The sequence below is a fragment of the Setaria viridis genome, chromosome 5 (genome assembly GCF_005286985.2).
Source record: "Setaria viridis chromosome 5, Setaria_viridis_v4.0, whole genome shotgun sequence".
In the NCBI taxonomy this organism is placed as follows: domain Eukaryota; kingdom Viridiplantae; phylum Streptophyta; class Magnoliopsida; order Poales; family Poaceae; genus Setaria; species Setaria viridis.
Genome location: NC_048267.2, coordinates 14,060,060 through 14,084,322, shown reverse-complemented (window position 1 = coordinate 14,084,322; position 24,263 = coordinate 14,060,060). Strand labels below are relative to the sequence as shown.

The window sequence follows — 24,263 nt, the reverse complement described above, 5'->3', positions numbered from 1 at the left end:
GCGGGTGAAAACTCGATCTACCCTTTGGGCTTGCTTTGGTGGTGCTGTCACCAAGAGGATGGCGCTTTCATGGAGTGGCATCTGGTGATGCTGCGGAGGTGTCGAGCCCGCTTGCGGTGGTGCTCAGAAGTTAGAAGCGGTGACGTTTGTGCGGGTCGTGTCGATGTCCCAATTCGACTGGTCAAGGTTGTTTGTTTGACATGAGTTGAGTTGAGTTTGATGTGTGTTGATGTCCTAATCTAACTGTGATGTTGTTTGCACAGTTGAGTGGTGAGGTGGTGTTGAGTGGCGCGTGCTGACGTCCCAATCCAACCGGCCGGTGTGGCTTTTTTTGTTTTTTTCATCATTAGTTATATTGGCCGATCTGGGTTTCATCTTCTTATTAATATAATCGGCGGCTCTTCTGCTTGGTTTTTACTCTTCTGCTTGGTTCGTTTTTTAAAATATAGACGTCTGTCTACTGTGTTTCTTAAAAGTATAAAAAATAAATACTCCTGCGAAATTTACTCTTAACTTTGGATAATCATCCTGCAAGCTCGAGTGGCTGCAACATACCGACTAATAAGCGAGCAACACGCGTAGCTCACAAGTCACTGCACAACTGAACTAAAAAAGCAAAGAGCTGACCAGTCAACAGTCAACACCTTTCGAGATCGAGCACCCACCACTGATTTTGCCCACATACATCATTTGAGAAGCACCCTAGTAAATGACAAAACAAACCGAAGGGCACCTCGCTATAAATGACCCAAACCATGCAGCGATGCATCATCTCCCTCCCACTGGCACTGAGCTTGTTGGTAGTGTGCACGCTGATCAGTGATCACACACAGAGCTCTGCAATAGCTAGTCTCCCTTACCGTTTGCAGAGCACAAAGGCAGAACGGAACTCCATGGACTCTTCCCCTGCGGCGAACCAACGCCGGCGTCCTCTCCTCACCATCCTAGTTGCTCTCTCATTGCTGCCGGTGGCGGTGCTCGCAGCTACTAGAGGCGAGCAGGAGGGCGACCGGGTGCGGTTCCTCCCCGGGCAGCCGGCGAGCCCGCCGGTGTCGCAGTTCGCCGGGTACGTCACCGTGAACGAGCGCAACGGGAGGGCGCTCTTCTACTGGTTCTTTGAGGCCCAGACGTCGCCGGAGAAGAAGCCACTCCTGCTCTGGCTCAATGGAGGTTGTCGATTGAGCACTTGCTTTGCTAAAATGAAATTGTTTATTCATGGTTGTTTGTTATGCTTCATGACTTCGCAGTGCACAATGAGTGACATTGAGCTACTTTAACAACAAGCACGCAGTTCTTGTTACTTCTTTCTTGTGCTTCTATCCTTTCTTTTTCAGTTCTGTAATTATTTTTCTAATTTAATCTTTGCTTGCTTTGCACTGACAGTGAACTGAATTTGCATCTTCAGGCCCTGGTTGCTCATCTGTGGGCTATGGAGCAGCTTCTGAGATGGGCCCTCTATTGGTCAATGGCAACGGGACCGGTTTGGAGTTCAACAAGTTTGCATGGACCAGAGGTCAGCTGCTCTCTTTCCTGGTCTGCACTTCTGCTACGTACTTACACGATTTGTTACAGCCATAGACCACACCAGTAAGGCAGTAATGCTGCTAGTAATACGGTTAAACCTAGCTCCTACACTACATAAATGTCTTTCTGAGCACAGAAACTTCATCTGTTTAGCTTCCTTATTTTGATGTATCAGAATGTAACTCAGTTTGTTACGCCTGAAATCCCTCATTAAATCTAGCATTCTAGCATGTATCGAACCTGTCATCGTCACCCTTGTCTTTTCATTGGTGTTTCGTGCCAAATGTGTTTATGGTTCTTTCAGAAAATAAGGTGATGCTCAGTATAGTTTCAAAAATTGCCTGTAACTCATTTTTCATCTCCTTGGTCCAAATTTCATCAGAGGCCAATTTGCTGTTCTTGGAGTCTCCTGTTGGAGTTGGCTTCTCATACACAAATACCACCTCTGACCTAGACTACCTAGATGACGGCTTTGTCGGTACTGATCTTTGCCTCATGATTCTTTTACTGAACTGAAAGTCAAGTTTGAGTTCTATATTCTGACTGCTAACAAAAAATTTACAAACATCCAGCTGAGGACACCTACACCTTCTTAGTAAATTGGTTCAACAAGTTTACTCAGTACAAGGGACATGACTTCTACATTGCAGGAGAGAGCTATGCAGGTAAGTGGGCAGACAGCTCCCTTCCTCCCAACAAAGAAATCGCAAGATTGAATAAGCCCACAACAAAAGGATACTGCCTTTTGCCTTTCTTTAACGATCAGTAGAGTAAGCACCCAATGAGGAATAAATCCTATCTTGCCACTGTCCACTATTCTCTAGTCAAAAAAGGTTGTCCTAAAATGCATGCAGTTCCTGTTCTCTACAACATTCGGTCCATGCTGACACAAGGATCCCACTATCGCACTGTAGCTTTTTGTTAGGTCCTGAAGCAACTTGATGGGAATTGTTGATCTGTTCAAAAAATCTGTCCAACATAGTGGAATTGGAATAACTATTTTTGTTTGTTGTTGCAAGTTAAAAAATCATAAAACAATCATATTTTTTATCGAACACATAAAACAATCATATTGAGCATCAAAGAGTAGAAAACTGGCCAATCCAACAAATCTAGAGTGAAAAAGGTATCAATATTCAGGTATGGTGGTTATCCTACTTGTCGCACACAAATACGTGAGGGTACATGCGGCAAGGCATAACAGCCAATTTGTGAAACACATGTTACACAATCTTTATGGAGGATTCTGATCAAGTCTGATGGAGCAGGTCATTATGTTCCTCAGCTTGCTGAGTTGGTGTATGAGCGCAACAGGCATCTTGAGATGAATAAGCGTCTCAATTTGAAAGGATTTATTGTAAGTATCTAAAGCCATCTCCTTTCCATATTTGTGTTTTAATTTAGGAGTGAAAAAATTAATTGAAAATTAAAATCATTAAGTCTCCATAAATGACTTTGTATTGTACTTGCAACTCGAGGAGCTACATGGACAAATAAATTTTGGACTTCTCACATAAAGGCTCCTTTTACATGTTCCAGGGAAGAGTCTTTATCTTTCTATTGGGAAATAAAGAGAGAATTTTTCTAGTTTAAGCAACTACATATTAATTATTCCCACAATACAAGATGGAAAACAATAACTAATGCTTTTAGTGTACTTTTTTTTGTTTTAATCTTCTTTTGTGACTGAGTTTGGAAACATTCGTCCTATGGGTTTTGAAGAAACAACTATAACTGAATCATATGTTGCACACAGCCTGTTCTGCCTAAATTCTCTTGAAGATTTAATCCCTAATACACACATAACTTTTTGATAGGTTGGCAATGCAGTGACTGATGATTACTATGATGAAAAGGGTCTGGTTGAATTTGCTTGGAGCCACTCGGTGATTTCAGATCAACTTTACAAGCATGTAACAAATGTTTGCAACTTCAGGACCATCTTCTTTACAGGGGAATGCGCCCGTGCAATGAACCTTGTATACACTCAGTACAATAAGATTGATATTTACAACGTGTATGCACCAAAGTGCAATACTGACCACTCAGCATTTTCATCTAGCTCTGACAGCACAACAGAAAAGACTGCGAAGGTAATTTCACTATTCACTAACCCCTGCAAGTACTGTAGCAAATATGACAATAGGTTCAAAATGAAGGAAGCAACTGAAGATGTCTGAATGTGATTTTTACAGAAGAAGTACAAAAGATTGAGGATGTACTCGGGATATGATCCATGCTACTCAATCCACATTGAAGATTACTTGAACAGTATTGATGTACAGAAATCACTTCATGCGAATATCAGTGGATGGATCAAGGATAGAAGATGGAGTATCTGCAGGTGGCACATGTGCATGGTCTTCCTTGTGGTGCATCTTTAGTAGCAATTTGATAACCGATGCTGGGCATGAAAGCTTATCTTCACAAACTTTGTTGCAGTTACTCAATATTCAACAACTATGACGACAACATATTTACTGTTCGTCCTCTTTACTCCAAGCTTGTCAAGACTGGACTAAGAGTTTGGGTCTACAGGTTTGGATCCTGCAGTTTGCTTGCTTGCTTGATCAAATCAACAGATCAACTATTATTGTAGAAATCATAAGAGTAAAATTATGATTGCAATTATTTATATTTACAAATATTCCATCAAGTTTCAACTAATTTAGTTTATTGCAACTTGTAACTCGGCCTTCCCTTAAATCTCAACAGAGAGAAAGTTTGATGATGTTGCTCCTATTCTCTTGTACTGTACCACGAAGTGAGATGGTCAAAGTCCACAAACTCTTTGTCCTCCTACTAAAGAATCGAATGAACAGTGCATCTAAAGCATCTCACATGTCCCCGAAGCCCACTTGTCCTCCGATGTCAGGTCAACTAGTAGCTAAGGATCAATAACCACAAAGGAGAGACCGATGCGTGTGACCTCATGGCAGGCGTTTCCTTCAGTAGTAATTGAGCTCCTCTTTCCACAAAGCCCCATCAAACTGGAGCATCCAGGACCTGTTATTATGCTCATTTGAGTTCTGATACTGATAAAATTCTTCAAGTGATTACTTTTTATCTGGGACTAACTATGTTTTTTTCCTTCTGTTTTTACAGCGGAGATATGGATGGCAGGGTTCCAGTTATTGGAACCCGGTACTGGGTAGAAGCGCTCGACCTTCCTATCAAGTCACAGTGGCAACCATGGTACCTAAATAATCAGGTTGGTCACACTGAAACAAGCACCAAAATTCCCATTCCCGTAATACACTCTTAAATTTCTACTGAATTTGAAAATTGAAACATCAACTTCCTTTCAATGCTCGTTTGATATCAAACCCAATGTAGGTTGCTGGAAGGTTTATTGAGTATGAAGGATTGACCCTGGCCACTGTCAGAGGAGCAGGTCATGATGTGCCACAAGACAAGCCAGCAGAGGCGCTAGTGTTAATCAGTTCTTTCCTTTCAGACAGAAAACTGCCAACCAAAAATAACTGATGGCTGAAGAATAAATTGCTGAACGAGAAGAGTGAAGAATTACTCATATTGGTACATTTGCGGAATGAATTTTTCTGAAATGAAAAAGATTACGTTGTCGGTAAATGATTGTAACTTTAGGATATCTGTGGGCAGGTCATGTAGCTGCTTAAACTTTGAGAGTCCACTGTGGTAGTTGTTAGTGCATAGTGCTGACATCGACTAACAGCGTTTCAGAGCTTCGTGTCTCAGGGAAAAAAACACCAGCCTTGGTTTGTGCTTATGTAGCTTCTTTCTAATCAGGTCTGCGGATGCTATGTTCTGAGTCCTGTCGTTATTAAATTTCTGTTTTATGGAAAGCTCTGGCCTGCTTTGAGAAGTTGAGTTGTTACCTCACTAATCTGCATGTGTGCTTTTTTATTAGGTTTCTTCTTGATCTCTTGATTTTTTTCCTATTAAGGACATGTTTCCTACAGGACAGTTGAAAACAGGGGATTTATTTATAGAAACAATGGGAGACTGGCTAATATGAGAAATATTGAATGGAGAGAGAGAGAGAGTTTGGGCTGGCTATATGTCACTGCCACTGCCACCGATCCATTGTTGCAGGTGAGGTTTAGGATTCATGAAATGGGCAGTTTAGGCCTTGCCCAAAATCCCAACTTTGGCACTATGCAAAAAGAAGATTCTCCATCACATCAAATTTACGGTACATGCATGGAGTACTGAATGTAAACGAAATCAAAAACTAATTGCACAGTTTGATTGTACTTTGCGAGACGAATCTTTTGAGCCTAATTAGTCAATATTTGGATATAATTCACAGATACAAACGAAACGCTACAGTATGCTACAGTACTAACGCGGTGATTTTGGTTGTCCAAAATCGGGCAACTAAACAGGACCTTATAGGGACAGCTTGGGGGCATAGGCTGGGTCACAATTGCATTGAGCCATGGGCGGGCGGAGTGCAGGCACAGCTGGCCTGTCAGTTGTTGGGGTGCATGCTGCTGGGAGGGGGCGGGGCATTGAGGAAGTGTGACAGAGGGAGGAGTAAAAAACAGTATTTGATGGGTGAGGAGGAAGTGAAGAACGTATAGGTACCATATGTTGCAGATCCCGTCATCCCGATGATGGGAAAAAATATCGTTTATTTAAACTGTTGTTTTCAAGCATCTAACATGTAGCATTATTGCCATTTTATTTTGTTTGCGAGTAAAAAAAATTCAGGATTCTGCCTAAGCGAAAACTTCCTTGAACAACATGCATTTGACCAAAGGTCCTATATAAGAATTGTACTATCCATTGCACTTGATTGCACATGTTCACATCAATCTGACCTCAAAATTGTCTCGACTGGCGTGGTTCTTTTCCCGGACCTGGACCAACGAAAATGACATTTGCTCATTGACCAATGTGAGCTCACGGGAAGCACACTAAGATGAAAAAGTTTGATAGTCTTTTATGGTGCCTTATTAAGTACAGATTATAAGTCTACGTTTCTCCAAGATAGCTGATCAGATTTCGAGCATTTTTTGGAAGGATAAATGCAAAAGCTTCCCCCCTGAAAATGTCAGTTTTCAGAAGTCCACTTGGCCTTTTATCCACCATCTAGCTCCATGCTTGCCTCGTGTCGTCAGCGTCAAACTCCACTCAGGGACACTTTTTCTTGTGCTGCCTGCCTTATGAAATGCTAGAACTTTTCTTATCCTTTAAGTTTCCCTCTTTTTAGTCAAATTAGGGTGAAAATAGCTAAAACATGATATAGCACTTCATTTGTAATTGAGACATGTATTTTCACATATTGAGAAAGATAAAAAAGAAATGCAAAAAGGATGTTGTCATTTGGACTTGATTAATGTACGTCTAGAGAGACATGCTTTCACATCATGATGTAAAGGTTGTGGTTTTAGATTGGTCGTGAAAGGGCCCTCTATCACGAAACGGATTGGTTGTGGTTTTAGTTTGCTCCATTTGGCTAGTGTTAAGTTGTGGTTTTGGATTTGTAGTACATATCTCGTCCTGAAAATTTCAAATATAAAAGGATCAAAGATCGATGCAAAAAAATGAGGGTAAGTTGGATTCAAAATTTTTCTCTAATAAGGAAATAACAAAGCTAGGAAAATAGCTATACCGAAAAACAAGCCCTTATGCCTAATTTTATAAATGAGGCTAGCTATTGAACTATAGTTGCTCAAACTATTCGAACCCTAATCTTGCACAAAAATTCTAGAAAAGTAGATTACACAAAGAAAATTGCAATAACTGAAATGCTAGAAAGTAAATGCGAAATATAAGAGATGGGCCAAGTAATGCTCAATACTTCATCAGACACATGAAGAAGTCAAATTGTTTGACTAATAACATGATGAATGATAGAAAATGGAGAGCCATGGAGACACTTTATTGACTCCAAAAGCATTCTTCATTGCATCAACAGAAGGCGAAGGAACATGCCAGAGACCATGGCTACATACTGCCTCTAAGAAAGAGGTTTTTTCCTGACATGATACTCAAGGAAAAAATCATGGTGAAATTCCATGAAGGCATGATTGTTAAGTAAGATCTCAATTCTATTTACATGGAAACAAACTAATCATAATATGTGCATACAAGGAGACCTCAACTAGCTAGCTAAGATATGTGCTCATAGAAAACATGTTACATGCCAACATCTAGTCCCACATAGGCCTGTATTCCCTTTGAGAAGTCGTTTGGTTGCCTATATGCACTATTCCTCCTTGTATCAGTGGATGCAAGCTCTCCAAAGCTGCATAGTGCAGCCCTTCCGAGGGGCAGGCCTGCATACACATAGCACCCTGCTTACACTTTCATCATCACTTCGTGTAAGAGGGTTCACCTGAATCTGCTATGGCTGGAGAATAAAGACTTATAAGTTAGCTTCATTTTTAATCGACTACAATGTGGTACTAACATACGCACACGGTGCTCATGGACTAGGCTATATTCAACTGGACCGGGTGTCACAAGTATACAGTGCTACGGTACTAGCATCCTGCATACAACTCACCGAACACTTTTAGATGGTCAGTGTCTCCGCTGGAATGGGTTATTGCATCATCCCATGCAGTTAACCAAACACTATTTTGTTTTTCAAGATTGCTATATATCTACGCATCCCGCTTTTCCTTATTAAGATACATGATGCAAATATACGAAACTACATCAACCAAATGAACTCTATAGCACAAAGATAATCATCAAATGAGCAAGCAACACACGTAGCTCATAAGTCACAACTTCTACAGTACCAAACTACTCCCTCCGTTCCAAATTGTAGGTCATTTTAGCTTTTTTAGGTTCATAGATATTATTATGCATCTATATATTGTGTATGTCTAGGTGTATAATAATATCTATGAAAATGACCTACAATTTGGAATGGAGGGAGTAATACACCTTTTGAGTCCATAAACACTGATGTTGCTCGCATGCATGATGCATATTTGGAAAGCACCCTAGTCCCTAAACGATAAACAAACAATTGTAGGGTACCTTGGCTATAAATAGCTTAAGCCATCTAGCATCGTCTCTCCCTCAGTGGTAGTGGACACAGAACACACAGAGCTTGGCATTCAGAGGGAGCACAACAGAAACCCAATGACCTCTTCTACGGCAGCGAGGCATCTACTACTCTTCACCATCTTTGTTGCTATCTCCATGCTGTTAGCGATCACAGCACGAGATGAGCAGGAAGGCGACCGGTTAGGGTTCCTCCCGGGGCAGCCGAGGAGCCCTCTGGTGTCCCAGTTCTCGGGGTATGTCACTGTGAACGAGCACAACGGGAGGGCGCTCTTCTACTGGTTCTTTGAGGCTCAGACGTTGCCGGCTCAAAAGCCTCTACTCCTCTGGCTCAATGGAGGTTGTTATTATCACTGAGAAACCCTAGCTGTTGGTCATTTCTTTTGCTTTCATGACTTGTTATGCACGAAGAAAGATGATGAGAGGAATTTGCATGTAACGCAAGCGGCTCTTGTTCTTGGTTGTTTCTTAAGCTTTTGCCTTAGGCACTGTAGTTTGCAGTACGCGTCGGCCATGATAGCAGGATGCTCCACAAAACATGATCAGTAGTGATCTAGTTATAAGATTTACAGTCTTGCTTAGTTATAGTCATTTTTACTATACCAAAGTTGATTAATACTCCCACAATTTTAAATAATTTTGAACTAATTAACTAACCTTGTCCTAAACATTATGTATTAAAAATAAACGAAGTTTCCTAATTCTTCAGAAGCCATGCCTTCTTTCTGCAACAGATATTTTCTTTCTCAAAGTGGTTAGCTAACGTATCTTTTTCTATCTACAGGTCCTGGTTGTTCTTCTGTGGGCTATGGAGCAGCTTCTGAGCTGGGGCCTCTCTTGGTCAACGGCAATGGAACTGGTTTGGAGTTCAACAAATTTGCATGGAATAAAGGTTTGCTTCTCTCCTTGTTCTGCTACTAGGATGATGGTGCATTACGTCTTCAAGAGACATCAATAATTCTGCTACTAATAAAATTAAACCTCCTATAACAATTGCCTCTTCATGTTTTGAGTAACTTCACCACCTTCATTCTCTTAAAAGAAAAGTACTCTCTCCATTCTGAAATATAGGATCCTAGGCTTTTTAGGGCATATTAGCTAGGATAAAAGAATACGACATGCTCCCCTCACTAAATCCCGTCTAAACCAACTAGTTGGATGAAACCAAGGGATTATGTACCCAGCCTTTAAAAGCGAGGAAATGTGTTATTTTACTGTAAGTTAAGACAAGGTTTATTAATATACCCACGATTCTTTATACTTGTGGACAAATTTTAAATACCATGGTCCCTTATATATTCCAGGACGCAGGAAGTAATACTCATATCAATTGTTTATTCTGTCATTCAGCATGTTACTTGGTTTTCCCCTAGATAAACCGGCTTTCACTGAACTTGTTTTTACTAAATAATTTTCCTTTGACCACATTAGTAGAGTTCGTGCTGTTCTGTATAGTTCCAATTTTGTTTTTCATGTTAATCATTTTTTGTTTCCTTGCTTTAAATTTCACTAGAGGCCAATTTGTTGTTCTTGGAATCTCCCGTTGGAGTTGGCTTCTCATACACAAATACTACCTCTGACCTGGACAACATTGATGATCGCTTCGTCGGTATTAATCTTCAACTAATGATTTTCATTAAACAGAAATCTAAAATTCAATCGAGCTGTTCAGTTTGTTAATTGAAATTTCAAAATGATGCAGCCAAGGACACCTACACCTTCTTAGTTAACTGGTTCAACAAATTTCCACAATACAAGAGCCATGACTTCTACATATCAGGAGAGAGCTATGCAGGTAAGGAGGCAGACAGCTCCCTTTCTTCCAACAAAGAAATTGCAATATTGAATGAGGCCACAATGAAAGGATACCGACTTTGTCCTTTCTTTAATGTCCAGTAGTGTAAGCGTGCAATATCAGAATAAATTCCATTCTTCCACTGTCCATTATTCTCTAGTCAAAAACGTTATCCTAAACTGCATCCAGACCCTATTCTCAACAGTCTTCAGTCCACGCGAGCACAAGGATCCCACTAACGCCTTCTCATAAGGTCCGCAACCCAGTTGACGGGAATTATTCTGTTTAAAAATACAACTGACTCACTGGAATTTGAATGCTTCTTTTCATTTGTTACCGCAAAAGTAAAGAACCAAAACAGTAGCATTTAGGGTCAAAGGATAGGAAAGTGTCTAATCCAACTAAATATATGGAGAAAAGTATGAATGTTCAAGTATGGTGGTTATCCAACTGGCCATGCACAAAAATTTGAGGTGTATGCGGCAAGCCACGCAGCCACCAATGAGACACTGGCCATGCACACATGTAACACCATCTTTATGATTGAGACACTGACCAACTTTGATGCAACAGGCCATTATGTTCCTCAGCTTGCAGAAGTGGTGTATGACCACAACAAGCACCTTGAAGCGAATAAGCAAATCAATTTGAAAGGATTTATTGTAAGTAATTAGAAACCCACCTCTTTTTAATTTTCTTAGTTTAGGGAAATATCAAATTAGTAACAGTAAGTCTCCTTTCAAAATCATTGTCATGTACCATTGATGCATACTAAAGTTTTATCGTTCTCATGTATCACATTATTATATTGCAGATGTCTCAAACAAATGGTGCAAATTTTTCCCCCGTGTATTGGTTCTTTTTTTTTTACATTGATTCTTATTTTTTCATTATATTGCTCCAATGAGTAGTGTGTCTTTTTTTATACAAGTTTATTATTTTTTATGGTTTGCTTTTTCAGTTGTTTTAATTGACCGAATTTGAATATTCTGAAGCATATGCTGCACACAGCAAGTTCTCCAATATAAGCTATGGAAGACCTAAGAACTAATTTACCTACCATTCATAGGTTGGCAACGCAGAGACTAATGATTACTATGACTACAAGGGAATAGTCGAGTTTGCTTGGAGCCACTCAATCATCTCAGATCAATTTTATAAGCGAGTCAAAAATGTTTGCGACTTCAGGCTCTCACCCACCACCAATGAATGCAGCCATGTAATGGACCTTCTATTCAAGATGTACCATGAGATTGATATGTACAACGTGTACGCACCCAAGTGCAACACTGATGGATCAGCAGTTTCGTCTAGTTTCGACAACACGGTAGAAAAGGAAGCCAAGGTAAGTGAGTTGTTCAATAACTCCTGTTCATACTGTAGTAGATACAGCAACTAGAGAATGTGAAGGTAGGATCTGAAGGTAACTGAATGGAAATTTTAGAACAAGGCCAAAAGATTGAGGATGTACTCGGGATACGATCCGTGCTACTCGAACTACGTTGAAGCTTACTTGAACAGGATGGATGTTCAGAAATCACTTCATGCGAATACCAGTGGATGGATCAAGGATAGAAGATGGAGTCTTTGCAGGTGACATATACGCATGAGTTTCCTTGAGAGTTGAGATGCATCTCGTACAAATCAGATAGAATATATGACATGGCATCATGAAAATTTGTTTCAGTGATCCCATTTTTGACAACTACGATATGGAGGTTTTTTCTGTTCTTCCTATTTACTCCAAGCTTGTCAAGGGTGGAATAAGAATTTGGGTCTACAGGTATATATGTAGCTCTTGCAAATTCACCTGTCTGCTTTAGGCACTGGAAAACATAGAAATTAAAAGGAGAGGTAAAATTATGTAACTGCGGTTAAATATTATTCGGTGATGTTCCTTCATGCTTTAACAAAAAATAGTTTCTTGTTATGTCTCAGCACGCCCTTGTAATGTCTTCTGCTGGATTACTAAATATAATAACTGCTAGTCATGCATTCAGGACTTTCGTGCTCCTTTGTGTTTTGATATCGATCAAGTTCTTGTTTTCCTTTTCTTTTTACAGTGGAGACGTGGATGGCAGGGTTCCATTTATTGGATCTCGGTACTGGGTAGAGGCACTTGGCCTTCCTATCAAGTCACAGTGGCAGCCATGGTACTTCAAAAATCAGGTCGGCCATCATACAACTACAAGAAGCCCAAAGTTTCCATACTTATTCATTTTGATAATCTTTATGTTTTCTTGCATTGGTCATTAATATTAAGAGGACGTTATAAAACTCATTACAGGTTGCTGGAAGGTATGTTGAGTATGAAGGGCTGACAATGGCCACTGTCAGAGGAGCAGGTCACACAGTGCCTCAGGATAAGCCAGCAGAGGCACTTGTGCTAATCAATTCCTTTCTTTTGGATCGACAACTTCCGACAAAAGATATCTGAGGGCCACTACCAGAATGAAATAGGCTGACTGAGTAAAGAGAGAAGAAATAACTGATATTAAGATTGATGTAACATATATCGAGTTTGGGCTCTATATGTACCAAATTTTATGCAGAAACCGAAAATGAATACCTTAATAATTTGCCCATATGTGGTAAATATGGTTCAAATTATTATTTTCTCGAATAATGTGGCCATATAATGTTTTTGGAAGTTTATGTTTTCTCATTCTTCTGAAGAAGACAAATTTAAGCCTAGGCAGCAAGCAAAGTGGTTCATGCAACTAATATTTCTTTACCATTTATCGCAATTTCGTTGGTGTAAATTACTGATATCCAAAATGAGAATTGCAATGTTCTGGTCAACCGAAAACTTCCAAACAAGGCATCCGCAAATGCAAAATGTAGCTAGAAGATTCAATGTTCAATAGGAATATCAACTTCCAGTCAAAACTAGCCCTTCTTTCAAAGCTATTTCTCTCCACCTCCACGCTTAGGTCGTCCAATCCTTCACAAATTGTTTTTGGAAAAAATAACCCCCATGGCAACACTAAACATTCTTGTCATCTTTGTGAAGGAAGCTGTTTCCCCCGAAGGAATGTGTCGATAAGGGCAAGCCCTTCTGCTGGTTTGTTGAGGGGCACCAAATGGCCAGCTCCTCTGATTGTCACCATCGTCATGCCGTGGTACTCCACAAATCTTCCGGCAACCTAAAATATTGTATATCCTCCACATTACTGGTATTTACATTCAAACTAAATAAACGGTCTCAAGGTAACAGTGGAAGATTTTCAGAACTTCTGACCTGTTTGTTTAGGTACCAAGGTTGCCACTGTGTCTTGATAGGCAGGCCCAGGGCTTCCACACAATACCGCGATCCGATCACTGGGACCCTACCATCTGCATCTCCACTGCATGGATTATGGACACAGTTATCATCGAGTCACCATCACGGATATAAAATCTACTTTAAAGGTTTGAGCAATCAGACATAAGAACCATTATGTTTCAAAAGGTGTATTTTGCATTGATAGAAGAACTGAGAAACGATTAAGATAAGCATACCTGTAGAGCCAGACTCTCAATCCTGCTTTGATGAGCTTAGAGTAGATTGGTAAGATGGAAAGTACCGAAAAATTGTATGACCTTAAAATTGAGTCACTGCATGATACATGAAAAGTAAAATTAAGTCAAATTCACGCACATGTATACCGGTGGCTAATTTCTCCTATTAATTGTAAAGTCAAACCATGCAATCTGTTCCTAATCTTTGAGCTCTCCTGCATTGTTTGAGAACTTCTTTTCCTGACTACTACTTTCTTATATTCTGAATGAAAAATAATAAATCCATACAGATTGCTAGTATGTGAAGACTTTTGTCACAACAATTTGAGGCTGATTCACCTGCAAACTTGCCATTTTCGAGTTCCACTGACATTTGCATGGAATGCTCTCTGCACATCTGCCTTATTGAAGTACTTCTCTGCATATGAAGAATAGCATGCGTCATATCCCGAAAACATCCTTATCCTCCTCCTGAAATGTTCCTAATACCATGTATAGAAAAGGCGTTAGGATTTCAGAAGCAGGATATACTAATACCATGTATAGAAAAGGCGTTAGGATTTCAGAAGCAGGATATACTTTTGAGCTAATTGTTCCTCACCTGATCGTTAACTGCGAGTTCTTGATCACCAGCAACTGCTGCTGATGACTGAGGAAGGTTGCATCTGGGTGCATAGATGTTGTAAATGTCGATTTCGTGGTACTGGCTGAAGACGGTGGTCATGGCTTTATCACAATCATCGGTCCAGTTTGAGATCCTGAAGTCGCACACCTTCTTGATGCGTTCGTAAACTTCATCTGACACTACTGAGTGACTCCAAGCATATTCAGCCAGCCCCTTTGAGTCGTAGTAATCATCAGTTAGTGGATTACCAACCTACATTGGTATAACCCATGTGTTACAACACGTGAAGTTCTGAACTTATTTCATAAGAACTGCACAACATTTTTCCTATTAGAACTTCACATTTTTAAATGTTCCCTGAAAATGCAGCTACTTTACAGTTACAGAAAGTGGGGATGCCTTTTTTGGTAATTTTTACAGATACAAGTAAATTTTTACGAACCAGTTACTGTTTCTCTCCTATAGCACAAAATTGTTCACTTGTTAGCTGCCATGCCAGTTCCTTATCAGCCAATCGTCAAATAAAAGGACAAGGCCAAAATAGTCAAAGGATGCCTTTTTTCCCTAGATTCTCACCATGAAACCTTTAAGGTTGATATATGTGCTGGCCTTGTCTTTGTTCCTATCATAGACAAGTTCAGCAAGTTGTGGAACATAGTGACCTGCATTGATTCAAAATTCTTATTGAGTGATGCACAGAGAAAAAAAGGGAACAATATTTTGCTCCACCAGTTTGTGCTATTTCAAAGATATCATGGCCAGTGGACATGTCAGTAATACCATACTAACTCTAAGGGCTACTGATGCTATTTAAAGAAACCTTAAACTCCTTTTCTTTAGATAAAAACAAGGAATCTGAAACCTGCGGTAGTGAAGTTCATTTTTCTTTTAGAAAATAAGATGCCACCCAAAACTAGTATGCTTTTGTGAATAATTACAAGGATTATTATTTCCTGATTTCAAAAACCATTCCTTTCTACATGGTGACATGCACATGGTGCACTTTGTGCCCGCCATTATATTTTGTGAACCAGAAGAGTATCAGTAGTCCTCTATTATATGCATAAACAAATTTAATGGCTTCTAGGAAATTTCCCAGATAATATCTTTATATGCTTATTTATTTATGGTTACAAAATATACAAATATTATTAGTAGTGATCAAAATTTGAAATTGTAAAGGACATGTATGGCCTGAACTTTCAACATCAGAACAATTTTTTTAATTAAAACATCAGATCAGTTTTCTTATTTTAAGTGGTACTTCCTCCGTCTCATAGGTCGTTTTAGCTTTTCTAGATTCAAAAATATTATTATGTACTTAGATATACGCTATGTCTAGATGCATAGCAAAAACTATAAACCTAGAAAAGTCAAAATTACTTATGATTTGGAACGGAGGGAGTAGCATACTGAAATTCTAGAGTTTGAAGGTCATCAAAATTTGAAAATGTAAAGGACGTGTATGGCCGTGTTAAGTAGCTATAGATCAGAACAGGATCTTGAGGGGAGCTATCCTTTGTTTTGTGAGAAAGCGTATAGAATGTTTTCTTTATTAATGATCTGAGAACAACCATGTAGCATTGTAGCTCATGCAAAGAAATACCTGCATAGCTCTCCCCAGAGATATAAAATTCGCGGCCCTTGAACTGTGGAAACCTCTTGAACCAATTTACCAGGAAGTTGTATGCATCCTCAGCTACAAAAAAGGAAGGATTACCTACGAGCGACGAGCTAAACATAAACTTCCCAAAATATCACTGAAATTACCTACGAAGGTGTCATCCAGTTTGGCTAGGTCAGAGAATGTGTTGGTGTAGGAAAAACCAACCCCAACAGGAGACTCCAAGAAGAGCAAGTTGGCCTCTGGCAGGAACAATAACAGGTACAGCAAAAAAAAAACGTAAGCTTGATTAAACTGTAGTTATCTTAATTAAGCATAGGAAAAAAAAGTTGTTGCAAGCACCTCTGTTCCACGCAAACTTGTTGAACTCCAGCCCTGCCCCGTGGCTAGTGACCCTGAGAGGCCCCAACTCTGAAGCAGCACCATATCCAACTGATGAGCAACCAGGTCCTGCATGTTGGGCACAGATATTACTGCACTAATTTTTCTTGCACAATCCAGAGAGTGTAGAGGGAAAAGACAGTATATGATTTAATTGCAAGTACAACAAGATAATTTGCACAAAACATTCATACTATGCTTAAGCAGAGATCAAAGATATATAAAAAATAAAAGGTGATCCAGGTCCAGAGCACAGAGCACTGCTACTCTGCTTCAATAATCCCCCTGATCATTGATCCCCTGCAAATTGCAACTTCACTTCTGCAGAACTTAGAGCCACAGCAAAAATTGAAGTACTAAAAGCAAACCAAACACAAAGAACACCACTAGCTCTTTTGCTCTGTCATTCATGGACCCATGGTGCACGGCCAAGTTAAACAGCAAAGTAAATAAAAAAGATAAAAGAGACAAAAACGAGTCCAAGCAACAACCTCCATTGAGCCAGAGCAGGAGTGGCTTCTTCTCCGGCGACGTCTGGGCCTCAAAGAACCAGTAGAAGAGCGCCCTCCCGTTGCGCTCGTTCACGGTGACGTACCCGGCGAACTGCGACACCGGCGGGCTCGCCGGCTGCCCGGGGAGGAGCCGCACCCGGTCGCCCTCCTGCCCGCTGTAACCCACTGCCTCTGCGTTGCAGCACAAGGTCTGGAAGAAGAGGAGGAGAATGGCAACGGTGAGCTGCTGTCTCTTGGACGAGGACGACCGGGGATGAAGACGACGCGCTGCCATTGTTGCCATACGAGTATGTGAGAGGGAGAAGAAGGCGAGCGAGGAAGACAAGAGTCAAGCTCAAGCGCTAACAGAGAGGCATGTGCAGCAGGGGGATCACAGGACGGCAGGCTTCTCGGCCTGTAGCAGAGCCCGGGGCTCACACAGCTAGCTGTAGCTGGTCAGTCAGCAGCTCGAAGTGTGTGACAGTGAGATCATGTGAAGAGGATGGCGCCCGCCATGCCATTGGATCGATCGGTGGGGGTGCCCTGTGCCTGTGCCTCGGAGGAAGGATCACTGCACGGCACGGCACGGGTTTGGTTGCAGGGGAAGAAGATAGGGATATGGTGGTGGATTGGTGGTGGCGCATGTGAGCGTGGGATAACCATTTTTATTTGCTTTTGCTGCCGCTGCACTGCACTCTAGCCGAGGGCATCTTCTGCTGCCGGCTGCCGGCGTCTGCCTGACCGTATCCCAGTGGCCTTGGCACCGTCGCAGGGATCAAGATTTTCGTTTCCTTCGATTGTGGGAGCTCTTGGCAGCTAGCCGGGTCGACGACGACTCTTGCGCAGCCAGCCAGCCACGAAGAACGGGAACGTGCCAAAAAATAAAAAATAAATGAATCGGATCTGTTTGTATTTAGCTGGCGACATTGGAATTGGCGGGCCAAAGGATGGGCGTCTTTGTATGAGCCTTGTCATGGGCTACGGCCTACATTAGTGCCTTTCTTTCCGTGTTCCATTGGGCCTCGCCTGGAACAATGATGCACCAATGATGTTTCTGTAACTCTTTTTTTTTTGCCAATTGATGTATTTGTAGGATATATGTAGAAAGTGAGTCTAGCTCAACTGGTTAGGGTGAGAGATATGGTTGTGCACTCTAATCACCCAGGCTCTAGCTCGAATTTGGGTGCCTATTTCTTCTTAACGAAAAATCGTCTTAGCTCCTCCTAGGTTGATCTATTTTTGTATTTGTAGGATATATGATCACAATCCTTTGTTATAGAATTAACATGAGGTTCAGTCCTTAAAGAGTTGTCATTGTGATTGATGGCTTAGATAGAAAAATTCTTCATTTTTTGAATTCATTTTGCCACCCTACAAACTCTTTGCTCAAGTAAAAAAAAAGGATGTTTGGATACGAGGTGCTAAACTTTAGCAGGGTCACATCGGATGTTCGGATGCTAATTAGAAGGACTAAACATGAGCTAATTACAAAACTAATTGCATAGATGGAGTCTAATTCGCGAGACGAATCCATTAAAGCTAATTAATCTATCATTAGCAAATGGTTACTGTAGCACCACATTGTCAAATCATGGATTAATTAGCCTTAATGGATTCGTCTCACGAATTAAACTCCATCTGTGTAATTAGTTTTGTAATTAGACTATGTTTAATACTCCTAATTAGTATCCAAAAATCCTAAAGTTTAGCAGGTATCCCTAATAACCAGTCCTGGCGTACTCCGCTCAACTATCAAGTCAGATGAATTGCCCTCCAACCCGTTCCAAGTAGGCTTTGATTTGAGGATAGCGCTAGCATGGCGGTGGCGCCGCTAAAGTACCGGTATACTTTCCCTGGTTTAATTTGTGGTCCTAAAATTTTGAATTCATTAAAGATAATTGTGCAACCAGTATAATATTCAATCAAGCAACTTCAGCTGATGAATCACACCAAACAACAGTAGCAAACATGCATCTAATATTTGAAAAGAGACCTGCAGGCGGCCTTGGGGAAAAAAAACAATTGCCCCCCATGTGAAAACTGCCGTGTGCAACCATCCAAAACTTCAAACAGGCATCCGCCGGCGCACGCTTTCTTAACACTACGGTTTCAACCAATTATTGCCCTGATAATGATAAACCAAACAGTTTTAGATATAGTTCACGTGCCCAAATTAAGCTTAATTATGGTTTTAGAATGATAGAGCTTGTTTGAAGATCTGTGAATAGAAATAGTTAGACTAGTCGGTCATTATTTAGTACGCATGGGCGGCTCATGCAAATAGTAAGATTAATTACAATCATCATTTTGATTCATTCACGTTTTTGCCCATAAATATAAAGATTTTAAGTTTATCTTAAGTCAAACTATCTAAATTTGCAAATTGAGCGTAGCTCAGCTAAGGTTTTTTTCTTTTATGGAATCGGCAGGGGAGCCCCTACTTTTATATATATATATATATATATATATATATATATATATATACACACATACATACATATAGCTCATCTGGAAACGTTCTTTAGAAAGGTAGAGCAGCATGGGTTAATACTTTCTAAAAAGAAAATGGAAATATGCAAAGAAAAGATAAATTTCTTAGGCCATGAAACAGGAGAGGGAAAAATTTATTTACAAGATCATATCGCAAAGAAAATTTTGCAATTTCCTGATGTCATGAATGATAAGAAAACCTTGCAACAATTTTTAGGAATAGTAAATTATGCTAGAAATTACATAGAAAATTTAGCAAAACTAGCTGGGCCATTATATGCAAAATTAAGAAAAAAATGGGCAAAAACATTTTAATTCCGAAGATATAAAGCTAGTAAGAATCATAAAAGAAAAGGTGAAAGAATTAAAACCTCTAGATTTACCTCTAGATGACTATTATTTTATTATAGAAACAGACGCATCTGAAATAGGATGGGGTGCTATATTAAAGCAAAAGCCTCATAAATACTCCCAAAAATAGAAGAAAAAATATGTAGGTATGCTTCAGGGAAATATAAACTAAAGGCAATAAATAATACCGATAGAGAAATTTTAGCTGTTATTAATGCTATAAATACTTTTAGATTATATCTAGGATTTAAAGAGTTCACGGTACGAACAGATTGTGAAGCTATATGTAGATACTACAATAAAATTAATAGTAAGAAAAGCTCAACCAGAAGATGGGTTTTATTTGAAGATATTATTACAGGGAATGGATACAAAGTAATATTTGAGCATATAAAGGGAAAGGATAATACCCTTCCTGATATATTTTCTCGTTCATCTATTTTGCAGGAATGAAGAAGAGAGTGAGTCCAACAGGGATTGACTGTTTCTGCTTTGGAGCAGAAAATAAGCTAAGATCATATTGTGCTAGATGAAGTACAAGAATGCACAGTAGACAATTATTGAGGAGCGGAGAGCCGTCCAGGTGTCCAGGCAACAGAACAGGAGAATAGTTGAAGGCACCAGAAGTCTTAAGCACGAAGCAACTCCAGAACCCTCTGCCGCGACTATAAAAGGAGGTACTGGGTGAAGCATTGGTGACACCAGATCATCACCGAAGCACCACACCACCACATCGAGCAACAAAGAAGCAACACCACCGAAGACCTCCACCCACACTCCACTCATACTCCATGAAGACATCCACCACCTCGGAAGTGCTCTGAGGAATAATTAGCCACCATATTTAGAATCACCCACTACCGTTGTATTACTCCACCACCTCTGTACCACTACTAGAATAAAGGGAGGCCGTTGAAGCTTGTCCCTCGGTTTGTAAGGTAATCAAGGTTTGTGCTAAGTGCTTGTTGTTTCCCGAAAGGGAAAGCCGCATGTAAGCTTGTCCCGTGGAAATGGATTAAGCTGTCCTAGTAGCCTCCCTGCCTTCCTTTAAGCTCGTTCGTATGGGGCGATGTCTCTACGCTAGGGACCCTAGAGGAGAAACCTCTGCGTGTGTCGTTCTCGTGTTAGCCCTGGTAGCGGCGTTTGAGGAGAACCCTGTGTGCGCAGAGAAGTGTTCCCTTCGGGTGGAACTGCCTGGGGAGATGGTAGAGCCTGAGTCCTGTGTGAGCGTGGCTGGGGACGGTGAGGGTGCAGACCGGGCTGGCCTGGTTCTGAAGCGAGCCAGCGAGGCATGCGGTGAGTACCGAGTAGGACTGTCACAAGCATAGCAGCACGCCCGGCTGAATTCTTTCGGTCTCGCCAACCCGCAAAGATCCTGAGAATCGATATAATCAAAGAATATACCTAATCACACACCCGCGCGTACCATATCCTCTGAAAGAGACCCCGAATAGTAGCTCAATAGTGCGCAATAGTGAGTGAATAGCGCCGCCACATTCCCATCCACCCTAAGGTGCTCCACCCACTCCCTGGTGAGTGCTCGAGCACTATTCATATTCCCATTTAGAATAGTGAGCTGAATTTTAATAGTGCCGCGAATTTGAATAGTGCTCGCCGAATTTGAATAGTGCTGTGAATAGACTCGAAATTTGAAATCCGAATTTTTCGAAGTCGCTATATATATATATATATATATATATATATATATATATATATATATATAAAGAAAGGCTCGTGTATACAATGGGTTTTACATAGGCTTCAAGCCCCAAAGGGAAAAATCAGAAGCTTTTACAAACTACTCAACCAAAGGTGAATTTATCCCTGGTAGCTGCACTGGCTCGTAGGGTCATCAGCTTTAATTCCTTCTCAAAGGTGTGCCTCCAAGATGCAAACGACAGGGACTCTCCATTAAAGATAATCCTGTAGCGCTGACACCATAGAGCCCAACATGCTATGATAATAATTTCTCTGAAGATGACACTCCCAAACTGCTGTCTAGCATGGATGATCATGTTAAGAGAATCCCAATTACTGCCTAAGAAATCCAGCAGGCTTGACTGAATGGGCAATAAAAAAATAAGTGATATCTAGTCTCCTCAACATTTTCCACGCATAGAACACAATTATAGGATTCTAAGAATATATGTTTCCTTCGTAGCATATTCCTTGTGTTGAGTCTATCCCTCAAAAACAACCAAAAGAAATACTTATATTTGTTTTGCACTCTTGATTTCCACATCCATTTGAAGAGAGGAGAGGTTGGCATGGTACCTCACAAACAAGAATAAACCTTTTTGGAAGTGAATTCAGAAAATCCCCAAATGTAAATCCACTAATCACTTTGCTGGTCATCAAACTGTTGTCCAAGAAGCAAGCCTTGTAGTTCAGTTAACTGCTCTGAGATTATTGCAGAAAGAGGTAACCAGAATTTTCTATGCAGGGGATTGGTAAGGAAACTCATGACATAAATCTTTTCATTCCTCACAAATGAGAAGAGTTGAGGGTATCTCCATTGAAGAACATCAAGATCCCAAAGATCTTTCCAAAATTGCACCGAGTCTCCCTTGTGGACCTTGCAAGTGGCCAACATGAAATTTTTTCAGAGATGGACATGATGTCCCTCCACCAAAATGATCCAACCTGAGATCTAGCATGGGGGGTGGGGGGTTCCCATTTCTATATAAATGCATCCAGGTGAGATGGACCCAAGGAAGATCAACCTTGTTGTAAATCTTGTGCAGAAATTTCAGTAATAATGCTGTGTTCTGTGTTCTGTGTTCTAATATTGATAATGCCCAGGCCCCCCTCATCTTTGGACCTGCAAGCATATTTCCATGCAACCAAATGGTCACCCTTCTTTGAGACATCCCCACCATTCCAGAGATAATATTTTCTATACTTATCAATTTGGTCTAGGATTTGGTATGGCAGCTTCATAGCACACATGTAGAAAGTAGGCATAGCTGAATAAATGGAGTTTACCAAAATGAGATGCCCAAAGTAGGATAAGAACCTTGAGATGCCCATCAAATGTTTATCCATTCTAGTCAAGATTGGTATGTATTCATTCGCTAATGGTTTAGTAGTACCTAGAGGAAGCCCCAAATAAGTGAAAGGCATGGTACCAATCTAATAGTCTTGGCTAGCAGCCAATTGTACCATTTTGTCATGCTCAACATTAATAGGAACCAGGAAGGACTTATCAAAATTAACCTTTAGTCCAGTGGCAGCAGCAAAAGTAGTGAGGATATCTTTGAGAGCAATAAGTTGATCCGTGTCTGTTGGAAGAATTAGGAGGGTATCATCAACATACTGCACGATCGGATAGTCTCCATCATATTCTGACCCAAGAGGATGGAAGAGGACATGCCTATGAGCAGCATCATTGACCACTGACTGAAGCAAATCTGCAGCTAAAACAAAGAGGAGAGGAGACAATAGATCTCCTTGCCTAACACCTCTTTTGCATTTGAATGGTTTTCCTGGCACACCATTTAACAACACTAAGGAAGAGCCAGAGGACAAAATGCTTCTAACCCAACTGACCCACGTTTGAGAGAAACCTTTGTGGTGAAGCACCTGAAGGATGACCTCATGTTCAACCTTATCAAAGGCTTTTTCAACATCCAGCTTGAGAATAACTATTTTCTTCTTTGATTTGTGACAAATATGTAGAAACTGGAAGGCCCAGGCAAGGCAATCTTGGATGGTTCTGCCCCTGATAAAACCATATTGATTAGTGTGCACTACTTGAAGAATTACCTCCTGCAGCCTATTTGCCAAAAGCTTTGTAAGAAATTTAAGGGAGTAGTTTAGTATTGATATAGGCTTGTAGTCATTCACAGTCCTAGGGTTTTATTTTTTGGAATTAGGGTGATCAACGACCCATTAATGCTGGAAAGATCCAGGTTACCTGAGGTAAAGTCTTCGTAGAGCCTGATGACATCCTCTCTGGTGATGGGCTAGCATTTTTTTTAAGAAAACACCATTGGAGCCATCAGGTCCTGGGGCATGATCAGCAGGCATATCCTTTAGAACAACAACAATTTCCTCTGATGAGAATGGTGCATCCATGTCAGGCAGTAAAGTTTGCTGGAGAAGGCTTGCCAAATCATAATGTATATTTGAAAATTCAGTGACTCCCAACCTATCCTTAAATGAATTCCATAAACCACCTGCCTTCTGATCATGATCAGTTAACAGCGTTCCATCCTAAAGATGAAGCTCTAGAATGGATTTCCTTTTATATGAATAAGTAGCCATTGCCTGAAAAAACTTTGAATTTTCATCACAAAAAATAACCCATCTAGCTGTATTTCTTTGTTTCCAATAAATCCTTCTAGCCTCGAGAAGTTTGCTGTTTACACTCATTATTAACATACTTTTAGTGCCATTTAAGCAGTGTTTTCATACACATATTCTTATACTAACCCGCCACTTGGCACCTAAAATAACTTCGATTTTGCATAT

General features: G+C 40.5%; 3 protein-coding genes across 8 annotated transcripts; 2 read left to right on the top strand and 1 right to left on the bottom strand.

Annotated features, from left to right (window-relative positions):
- Positions 1–750: 750 nt before the first annotated feature.
- On the top strand, positions 751–5,368 carry LOC117854699 (serine carboxypeptidase-like 26). 4 transcript variants are annotated; one of them, XR_004640351.2, is made up of 11 exons: positions 752–1,170; positions 1,406–1,513; positions 1,907–2,002; positions 2,097–2,189; positions 2,793–2,881; positions 3,342–3,617; positions 3,720–3,868; positions 3,967–4,062; positions 4,630–4,735; positions 4,861–5,061; positions 5,146–5,368. XR_004640351.2 is itself a non-coding variant. In XM_034736925.2 (10 exons), the coding sequence occupies exons 1-10, from the start codon at positions 756–758 to the stop codon at positions 5,008–5,010; spliced, it is 1,578 nt and encodes a 525-aa protein (XP_034592816.2). In that variant the 5' UTR covers positions 753–755; the 3' UTR covers positions 5,011–5,368. The 4 variants fall into 4 exon arrangements, 1 of the variants encoding a protein (XP_034592816.2); XR_004640352.2 differs by lacking the exon at positions 5,146–5,368 and having other exon boundaries at positions 751–1,170; positions 4,240–4,735; positions 4,861–4,904; XR_004640353.2 differs by lacking the exons at positions 4,861–5,061; positions 5,146–5,368 and adding an exon at positions 4,240–4,478 and having other exon boundaries at positions 751–1,170.
- A 3,169-nt stretch (positions 5,369–8,537) lies between these two features.
- LOC117858690 (serine carboxypeptidase-like 26) lies at positions 8,538–12,937 on the top strand. Of its 2 annotated transcripts, XM_034741811.2 has the most exons (10): positions 8,538–8,872; positions 9,317–9,424; positions 10,046–10,141; positions 10,235–10,327; positions 10,901–10,989; positions 11,397–11,672; positions 11,772–11,920; positions 12,015–12,110; positions 12,391–12,496; positions 12,615–12,937. In XM_034741811.2, the coding sequence occupies exons 1-10, from the start codon at positions 8,611–8,613 to the stop codon at positions 12,762–12,764; spliced, it is 1,425 nt and encodes a 474-aa protein (XP_034597702.1). In that variant the 5' UTR covers positions 8,538–8,610; the 3' UTR covers positions 12,765–12,937. The 2 variants fall into 2 exon arrangements, with proteins under 2 accessions (XP_034597702.1, XP_072150279.1); XM_072294178.1 differs by lacking the exon at positions 12,015–12,110.
- A 182-nt stretch (positions 12,938–13,119) lies between these two features.
- Positions 13,120–17,701, bottom strand: LOC117858689 (serine carboxypeptidase-like 26). Of its 2 annotated transcripts, XM_034741809.2 has the most exons (11): positions 17,317–17,701; positions 16,950–17,237; positions 16,420–16,527; positions 16,224–16,319; positions 16,060–16,152; positions 15,030–15,115; positions 14,430–14,705; positions 14,168–14,310; positions 13,829–13,924; positions 13,569–13,674; positions 13,120–13,473 (listed from the first exon to the last, which is right to left on the bottom strand). In XM_034741809.2, the coding sequence occupies exons 1-11, from the start codon at positions 17,324–17,326 to the stop codon at positions 13,327–13,329; spliced, it is 1,449 nt and encodes a 482-aa protein (XP_034597700.1). In that variant the 5' UTR covers positions 17,327–17,701; the 3' UTR covers positions 13,120–13,326. The 2 variants fall into 2 exon arrangements, with proteins under 2 accessions (XP_034597700.1, XP_034597699.1); XM_034741808.2 differs by having other exon boundaries at positions 16,950–17,701.
- Positions 17,702–24,263: the final 6,562 nt, after the last annotated feature.

What these genes read in the sequence shown, in the direction of transcription:
- LOC117858689 (XM_034741808.2), bottom strand. Translation starts at nt 17,253, where the DNA reads ATGGCAACAATGGCAGCGCGTCGTCTTCATCCCCGGTCGTCCTCGTCC. An exon ending in CAAGTTTGCGTGGAACAGAG is followed by an intron (nt 16,320 to 16,419) that starts GTGCTTGCAACA and finishes TGTTCCTGCCAG; the next exon opens with AGGCCAACTTGCTCTTCTTG. An exon ending in TCAACCTTAAAGGTTTCATG is followed by an intron (nt 14,706 to 15,029) that starts GTGAGAATCTAG and finishes ATACCAATGTAG; the next exon opens with GTTGGTAATCCACTAACTGA.
- LOC117854699 (XM_034736925.2), top strand. Translation starts at nt 756, where the DNA reads ATGCAGCGATGCATCATCTCCCTCCCACTGGCACTGAGCTTGTTGGTA. An exon ending in TGCAGGAGAGAGCTATGCAG is followed by an intron (nt 2,190 to 2,792) that starts GTAAGTGGGCAG and finishes CTGATGGAGCAG; the next exon opens with GTCATTATGTTCCTCAGCTT. An exon ending in CTAAGAGTTTGGGTCTACAG is followed by an intron (nt 4,063 to 4,629) that starts GTTTGGATCCTG and finishes CTGTTTTTACAG; the next exon opens with CGGAGATATGGATGGCAGGG.
- LOC117858690 (XM_034741811.2), top strand. Translation starts at nt 8,611, where the DNA reads ATGACCTCTTCTACGGCAGCGAGGCATCTACTACTCTTCACCATCTTT. An exon ending in TCAATTTGAAAGGATTTATT is followed by an intron (nt 10,990 to 11,396) that starts GTAAGTAATTAG and finishes TACCATTCATAG; the next exon opens with GTTGGCAACGCAGAGACTAA. An exon ending in AGAAGATGGAGTCTTTGCAG is followed by an intron (nt 11,921 to 12,014) that starts GTGACATATACG and finishes AATTTGTTTCAG; the next exon opens with TGATCCCATTTTTGACAACT.